The sequence below is a fragment of the Poecilia reticulata genome, chromosome 22 (genome assembly GCF_904066995.2).
Source record: "Poecilia reticulata chromosome 22, P_reticulata-male-v2, whole genome shotgun sequence".
Taxonomy (NCBI): Eukaryota; Metazoa; Chordata; class Actinopteri; order Cyprinodontiformes; family Poeciliidae; genus Poecilia; species Poecilia reticulata.
The window spans coordinates 25,181,306-25,189,999 of NC_088851.1; the positions used below are offsets into that span (position 1 = coordinate 25,181,306).

The 8,694-nt window shown below is 36.7% G+C and overlaps 1 protein-coding gene across 1 annotated transcript; it reads left to right on the forward strand.

Annotated features, from left to right (window-relative positions):
- Positions 1 to 983: 983 nt before the first annotated feature.
- colec11 (collectin sub-family member 11) lies at positions 984 to 6,198 on the forward strand. Its single transcript, XM_008399859.3, has 7 exons — positions 984 to 1,601; positions 2,128 to 2,295; positions 2,389 to 2,460; positions 3,193 to 3,264; positions 5,075 to 5,128; positions 5,204 to 5,299; positions 5,459 to 6,198. The coding sequence occupies exons 1-7, from the start codon at positions 1,310 to 1,312 to the stop codon at positions 5,848 to 5,850; spliced, it is 1,146 nt and encodes a 381-aa protein (XP_008398081.3). The 5' UTR covers positions 984 to 1,309; the 3' UTR covers positions 5,851 to 6,198.
- The last annotated feature ends 2,496 nt before the right edge of the window (positions 6,199 to 8,694 follow it).

The following is an 8,694-nucleotide window of genomic DNA, read 5'->3' on the forward strand; positions in this document are numbered from 1 at the left end:
CGGGGTTTGTAAATCTAATTAGGACATCGGATACTCCCGCTCTGGACCGTATCTGATTACAGCATGTTCAGCAGTGGCTGGACTGTTTTTGATGCCGTTTTAATACCAGGTTGGTGACGTTAAGACGTCCTGGACGCAGCAGAAAAAACAAAAAACACCACAAAGAGATATGCAACGAAACGGTTCAAATACCACAACGTGCCAACACGTTGGATTGAGTTACTTCATGGACGCTGGCGCCCTCAAGTGGTCAAAGAGGTGAAAAAGCTGGAAAAAGGAAAATACAGGAGCAGGAAATTTAGGTTCTACCATCCATCCATTTTTTTGGCACCCTTGTCCCTCGGTTGGGTCGGGGGTTGCTGGTGCCTCTCCAGCTGGCGCCCCGACCGGGGGGCAGGGTCACCTGGACAGGTTGCCGGTCTGTCACAGGGCAACCCAGAGACACAACCACGCACACACACACACACTCACCCTCACACCTAGGGACAATTTGGAGAGGCCAATTAACCTGACAGTCATGTTTTTGGACTGTGGGAGGAAACCAGAGTACCTGGAGAAAACCCACCATGCACAGGGAGAACATGGAGACTCCATGCAGAAAGACCGGGAATCGAACCCAGAACCTTCTTGCTGCAAGGCAACAGTTCTACACACTGTGCCACTGTGCAGCCCCATTTAGGTTCTACAAATAAGTTAAATAATGATAAAACATAAAATCAGTGAATTGGAAAATCAACAAATTATTTCAAATGAGTTTATCTTTATGAACTGAATAACTAAAATTAGTCATTTATTCAGTTATTTTCTAATTTATGGAGCTTTAACTTCATTTCGGTTTTGTTTCAGCAGAAAATTACAACGGCAAGTTAGGGCCATTGCTGACAGAAATAGGAGGATGAACACATTTCCACCAGAAAACCTGCAAATGTATGAGTTTTAAAAGTTGAACAGATTAATGATTAATGTCAAAGTTTCTGAGTTTTTGGCAGCAATTGAATCTTCCTCTTGTTTTCTGTCTAGAATATCCCTCATATACCACCTCAGTAAAAAGATGAACAAGATTTTAATGTTTCTTTCTGGAGAATGTATAACCGGTTTATTAAAGATAGCAGCTTTATCACCAGATGTTTAGCTAAAATACAATGATGCACCATTTTCTTGAAATAGGCGCTAAATGAGCACAGAAAACTATAAAAATATCTTAATTTCTTAACAGAACTTAAGCCTCTAAACAAAGCCATGCTTAAAATATTATGAATTATACACATTATAACTGCAAAGATCTAAATGAATAATTAAAAAGCGTAGAATGAGTGATCCAGCTGAGTGTGTGTATTTAAACTCACATCCATCACTGGCTGCTTTCTCAGCCAATTATCTGCAGGGGCCCCAACTGCTTCAGGACGTTATCTCTGAACTGTTTATAAATGTGCTATCACACACACACACTCTCTCTCTCACACACTTACTTTCACACACACACACACACACACATCCGAGGAGGAACATGAAAACTTTTCAGCAGGACGCCCAGAAATCAAAGCTCCTGCAGATCTCTGGACGCTGGAATCGCCGGTCTGGTCTGGAAAACACTCGTCAAGGTGAGCGTCAGATTATCCGAAGGTTTTAATCTTAGACTGTGAAATATTCCTAAAAAGGTTTTCATAAAATAAATCATATGTTTTGTTTATGTGGACCTTATGAAGGAACGAATGTTGCTGAAAACTGCATTAACACAAACTTTCACCAAGCATTCTAGTGCAAGAGAGGAATTAAAACAAAACTAACTCACAAATCATTTTTCCAGCAAGATACAAGAGCTTGTTTTACTCAATAATACCTTAAAATTGATGAAAAAGTTCTAGTTCCACTTGTGGATTTCATTTACAACACGGGGAAAAATGTCTGGTTGTGACGTTTTAAAATTTATATTAAAAACAAGCTTTATATCTTACTGAAAATGAACTTGTAGGTTATTTTAGTTTTAATTCAGGTGTTCTAAGGTATTTACACTAGAAAACCCAAACTTCTCAGCAGGATTTTGTGTTTTTGCAGTGAATCTAAACGTCACTTCAGCTCTGAACCAGTTTTCATCCTCATATTTTCTAATCTTTTCTGCCTCTCCAGTAAACACACCATCCAGTCCATGTGGAAAAATGGCACGATGGAAACTTTTACTCCATATGACTCTGACATCTGTGATGATGACGAGTTTATTACAAGTGCAGCTATTACATGGACAACAAGTGGCAGAAGACTCCTGTACAATTCAGATCCTGGTCCCTGGACTCAAAGGCAAATGATCCACACTGAGCATAATCTGCTTTTCTCAGCACAGCAATCATATTAAAGGTGAAATATGTCTGACGGGATTTTCTGCTGCTGCAGGAGAACCAGGAGAAAAAGGACAAAAAGGAACGGCTGGCAGACCAGGACGAGTCGGCCCTCCAGGAGAGAACGGTAAACCTTCATGCTGCACTGCAAAAACACCAAACTTAGTCCAGTTTCTAGTGCAAACGTCTTAGTTCACTTCAAATAAGGCAAAACTAACATGCAAATAACTTTTCAGGAAGAAATATGAGCTTGTTTTCAGTAAAGAAAAAATACTTGTCACATTAGCAGATTCTGTCACTTATAAGATGTTTTCCTCACGTTGCAAGTGAAATGAAACTTGTACTTTTTCATCAGTATTAAGGAATTATTAAGTTAAAAGAAGCTCCTAAAAAGTTACTTGTATGTTAGTTTTGTCTCATTTCAAGTGTACCAAGATATTTGCACTAGAAACTAGACAAAACTATTTGGTAAGAGTTTGTGTTTTTGCAGCGTTCTCCTGAATATTTGTTTGTTTGCCTGAAGCCTCTTTTCTATATTGTAAGACTCGCAGCAGTTACCGGGGCAAAGATCACATTTCTTGTGCTGATAATGTGAAGTTAAGTTGCGTCCAGGCCAGCCACACATCTCCATGTGTTTACATTTGGGTGAAAAGTTGGAGGAGGAACGGTTTTAGGAATGCAGGGTTACTGCAAGACTTTACTGCAGAGATTAATACAGCATGAAGGATGTTTCCAGATTGGATCACTGTATTCTGATGTAGGTGTTTACAGAAAGTATGTAAAAGCAGAACTTTAATCCAGAATCAGATACATTTTATTTTTAAGTTTGGAATGTGTTTATAATGTGCTGCTTTTTCAGGGGGACCTGGGCTTAAAGGGCAGAAAGGAATTATGGGACATCACGGAAAATTTGGCCCAAGCGGAATAAAAGGTACATGCTGGTCAAAAGTACCTGTGTATATATATATATATATATATATATATATATATATATATATATATATATATATATATATTTTTTTTTTTTTTTCTTCTCTGACAAATATGGTTTAGATTGTGGTCATCCAGAATGCTAACGTTAGCGCCGTTAGCTCTTCTTCTAAAACCAGTCTGGGTTTATTTTGCCTAACTGCGTCCAAGTTTCAGTTGTCTTGTTTTGTGAAACTTGAGGAATCTGGACGCAGTAATCCATCTTCATTTATTCCTCCCACTGCCCGACCAGCAGTCCCATCTGGGAACCATTTCCCACCCACATGGGCTCGTCTGCAGGCTTCCCAACGATCCCGTGTCTTTACTGAATATCACTTTGATGCCTTGAGATGTTGTCATTTGAACAAGATGCCGATTTTTTTTTGGTCGACACATAAGTGGGCAGAGAATTAGTCTAAAAAGATTCACAAAACGTGCAAATATCTCTTTGTATGCATAAAATAAGATCAACAAGTGTACAATAAGATTTCTAAGTATATTTGTAAGTGTAAGAACTTTTGTTTTGTTTGATTTTAAAATTACTTATACAATGGATTTTCTTCTCTAAAAAGTGTTTTTGGGCTGAAGTTCATCTTATGGACTTATTTACATTAATTTAACTTAATTATTTTGCTTTTGCTATGCCAACTTACTTTTTTGTGTTCATTTAACTCAAAATTTACATTTACACTCTAAAAAAATAGTTGAACCAACTTAATTGAATTGCTTCCATAGGTAACAAGCAATTCAATTAAGTTTATCCAACTTAATTTATTAAGTTTAACCAATTCAATATATTCTAATCATCCAACTCAATTTGTTAATTTTATTTAACAAATTTATTAAGTATGTTTAAGATAACAGATTTAAGTCACTCTTACTCAAATCATTTATTTTCTTCTTATAAACATTTAAAATATCTTTGTCTTAATTCTACAGAAAGTCAACTCAAACTTTTAAGTAGTTCCAAACTAAATATTTTGTTTGCAGCCTAAAACTCTTTTTACAGTGTCCTTTAAATATACTCTAATTTAAATTTAAATTTAAAAGTTACAAATCGTTTCCTTAAAGGATCTTTTTACTTTGACTTTACTTGAAATAATTAAGTTCAATACCATATTTGTATCCCACGTCTGACCATGACTCAAGATGACCAGGGACAGATTCCCCAGTAAGCCACTGTGGCTCTGTGGGTAAAGTAGTCATCTTGTGATCGGAAGGTTGTAGGTTCGATTCCAGTTCCCTCCTGCCGATATGGATATTGGTGTGTGAATGTGACTGGAAAAGTGCTGTGTAAGTTCAGTTTATTTACCATTTTTTTTTAAGTAAACTAAATGATTTGAGTAAGACTGACTTAAATCTGTTATCTTAAACATACTTAATAAATTTGTTTAAAAAAGTAACAAATTGAGTTGGATGATTAGAATGTATTGAATTGGTTAAACTTAAATTAAGCTGGATAAACTTAATTGAATTGCTTGTTACCCATAGAAGCAATTCAATTAAGTTGGTTCAACTTTTTCTTTTTATAGTGTAGTTAGGGAGAGCAACCAAACACGCAAATAGCAAAAATGCATGAATCCTTCAAACCCTAGCCAGAGGTCAGCCGTAGTTTTTGTTTTATTATTCCACCAATGGAAAACAAAGCTTTAACTGCATCTCTGAACATCTGAAATTAAAATGACATTTACTGACAAAAAAACAAAAGTATGTCAAGCAATAACCTTTCAAGAAAATATTAGTTTTGAATGAATTTTCCTTTTTTTTCTCAGGGGTCAAAGGTGACATGGGCGACCCAGGACCAATAGGCCCTAAAGGAGAGCCAGGTTAGACATAAAGCTTCTTTATTCAGTTTAACAACTTGTAAAGTGGCAGAGTGGTAATCCGTCACACCTTACCAGGCGTTCCATGTGAGTGCGCATCGATGAGGAAGATGATTGGAGAAATGGACATCGTCGTGGCCCAGCTGTCCTCAGAACTGAGCTTTATTAAAAATGGTATACTCTAAACATTCTACTCTAACATTCAGCAAAACTTTCTCTGAAAAGAATCATTATTATGCAATAACTGTTCATCCCAATGTAATTGGTGTGCAAGTCAATAAGAAATTTATAGAAAATCAAGTGGTCATTTCACAGCACTGCCCTCCCCTGCAGCTGTTGCAGGCATAAAAGAGACAGACAGTAAGGTCTATCTGTTGGTGAAGGAGGCGAAGCGCTACGCCGACGCCGAGGCTTTCTGCCAGGCGAGGGGGGGGCACCTGGCCATGCCGAAGGACGACGGAGCCAACGCGGCCATCGCCGGCTACATAACCGAGGCGGGCCTGAGCAGAGTCTACATCGGCGTTCACGACCTGGACCAGGAAGGGCTTTTCACCTACGTGGACCGCTCCCCGATGAGCACCTTCAGCAGGTGGAGGCAAGGGGAGCCCAACAACGCCTACGACGACGAGGACTGCACGGAGATGGTGGCGTCCGGGGAGTGGACCGACGTGGCCTGCCACCCCACCATGTTCTTCATCTGTGAATTTAACAAAGACTCTGTGTGAGAACGGGGATAAAACCACGACTAGGGCTGGAGCCTTTAACTGGTCATGATTAATCGATAGTTGAAATAATCTTCAACTAATTCAGAAATTGATTAATCATTAACGGGAGTACACAGATTTTAAAAAAGGTTTGCTAGTAGAAAAACTTACTCAAAGATGTAATTAAGCCAAAACTAAACAAAAATATTTTGCATTTAAGATAAAAAGTAAGCATTTGTGTATAAATCTAAAAAAAACTACCTCCTATAAAGAACATTTTCTTACCTAATTATTAATTATTTCATCCAAAAATAAATAAACCTTACATCGTTTTGATGTTAAGTTATAAATAAAGGTCTTGGCTTTTCACATGTTGACGTTAGACGTATTTTTTACAGTGCAAAAACACAAAATCTTACCAAGAATTTTAGTCCAGTTTTTAGTGAAAATACCTTAGTTGCAAAATGACATAAAATAACTTTTTAGCAAGATATAAGTTTGTTTAGGTCAGTAATTCTTGAATATTGATAAAAAGTACTAGTTCTATTTTTTTTACTTATAATAAAAATATCTGGTTATAAGTAAAAAAATGAACTAGATGTTTTAATCAAAACTCATAAATTATTGACTTAAAACAAGCTCCTATATTTTACTGAAAATTTACATGTAAGTTTGTTTTGTTTTATTTCAAATGCACTAAGATATTAGCACCAGAAAGATTTTTGGTAAGATTTTGTGTTTTTGCAGTGCAGCTGCAGACGCTTCCTTTGCTACGAATGATTAGGCTGTTTGCATTTTAGGCAATAAAATGCTTATTTTGTTGCTTAAAATTTGAATTATTTATTTAAATTTTTAATGTATTTATGAAAAAAGGCTTAAGTGAAAAATCTGCAGAAAGTACCATTTTTAATCAGACAGTCAGAATCACTGGTGGAATAATTGATTACTAAAATAATCGTTAGTTGCAGCCGTGCACGCGCCTCAATGCGCTGCTTGAGATCAGTCTTCATGTAAACATTAAGGAAACGACTTGCAACATGTACAAACAAGAGGATGTTCCGTTTGATTGTGGATCTAATAAGCGATTTATGTCTGAGCTTGCAGGATCCTGAGTTTGTTTTAAATTCTTCTTATTCAAATCATATCCGCACTACCACATTCTGTTTCTCTCCCATCTGCATATTGAGCTTTTATGGTATGCAAATATCCATGTAAGAGTCTCATTGACAAACAGGACAAATAAGCAGTGGGCTATAGATTGTGTGGAAAAATATCCAATTAAAAAACACATCCAGTTTCTGCTTGAGTGCTTTTAATCAAACAGATAGAGTGCAGCATGCTTTCTGCGTTTATATTCAACACGATAAGAAATGTGCAGGTTTTTGTACAATAAACAGTGATGGATACACAAGAAAGAGGACATTATTTCCTACTGCTGAGCTGGCTGGTTTGATTCAATGCAGCAATGCTGCAGCTGGGAAAAACCCTGAGACTGAAGGAGAGGAGAAAACCTGCAGAGATACTTTTGACAGAAGATAATTTCACTTCTTTAACATTTTTGAAGGCAAAATGTTTACTGAAACAACATCGGTGCACACAAACAAAACGATAATATTCCCCATATTCAATTCTAAAATCAAATCAAAATCATCTCAAAGGTCAAGTTGATCAAGGTGCTGCACTGATAAACTGCAAAAACAACATTTTACCAAGTATTTTATCTTGAAATAAGACAAACTGCTTTTCAGAAAAATATAGGAGCTTCATATTGATGAAAAAGTTCTAGTGGGAGATTATTTCAGAGATCATGGGAAAATGTTTTGTTGTAAGTGAAATAATCTGCTAATGGGACAAGAAGTTTTTACATCAATATTAAGAAATGATTGGATTAAAACAAACTCCTCTCTGGCTGAAACGTTACTTATAAGTTAGTTTTGTTTTATTTCAAGTGGATTTTGCACAAGAAACTAGGAGTGGATGACTAAAGACAATCATATTTATTTCTCAAGGTTTTAAAAATTACTGTGTGAAAACTGAATTTGTTTTATGTCGTACTGTTCCTACCTGCTGGAGCCTCCTCTGCCCCTCCCCCACATGTTGCCGTGTGTTGTAGTTTGTAGTCTGGCTGAGAGAAGTCAACTATACATTCCCCCTGGTTTACAAAACAGAAAAATTTGGCCACTTGAAAACATTTCCAGTATAAATTTGACAAAAACTTGAACATTGTTTATCTGGGCTGCTCTTTGTCTCAAACTCAGTTGGTTGTTACAATTTTATTCGTCTATAAATCGAACATCAGTCATCCGCTACACCGGGAGGTAATTCCCACTCTGACCTGTAGGGGGCTGCAGTTTGTTTTCCAAACAGATGTTTCTGTAGACTCTGTCCTGAATAACAATCTTACTTTAGATTTGTTTTTTAGCTTTGCGTTTTACCTAAAGTTGCCTTCCACAACCTGCCAGCTATTGTTTTTAAGATATGCATCCCAGCTGAGATGATATCCTAATTTGTGGCTCTCTAGGAAAAGGAGTTTGAATATGCATGATGCACGTCTTCAAATAAAACACACCAGCAGTCCCTTAAGAAATGAATAATTAATGCCGAGATGAATTATGCAGCCGCATGACCAGGAGTTGTCTAGCATAAACCAATTAAGTGTCATGGTTGGTTCAATCTCTGGTTACCTTTGCAGAAATGAGAATAAACTGTTTGGAGGGTTGGTGAAACTGTGGAAGAGTAAACAATGGAAAACTTAGTTGCACAAACAGAAGTAAGAGTTAAGTGGTTATGTGATTTTTATTTTTAAAAATTGAGTATTAAATACATTATATTGAGGATTCAGCATCAGTTTTTTTTGTTTTTACA

Bases quoted from the DNA above. Each gene is read 5' to 3' on its own strand.
- colec11 (XM_008399859.3), top strand. From the start codon at position 1,310: ATGAGTGATCCAGCTGAGTGTGTGTATTTAAACTCACATCCATCACTG. The intron at 2,461-3,192 runs GTAAACCTTCAT...CTGCTTTTTCAG, and splicing joins CGGCCCTCCAGGAGAGAACG to GGGGACCTGGGCTTAAAGGG. The intron at 3,265-5,074 runs GTACATGCTGGT...TTTTTTTCTCAG, and splicing joins TGGCCCAAGCGGAATAAAAG to GGGTCAAAGGTGACATGGGC.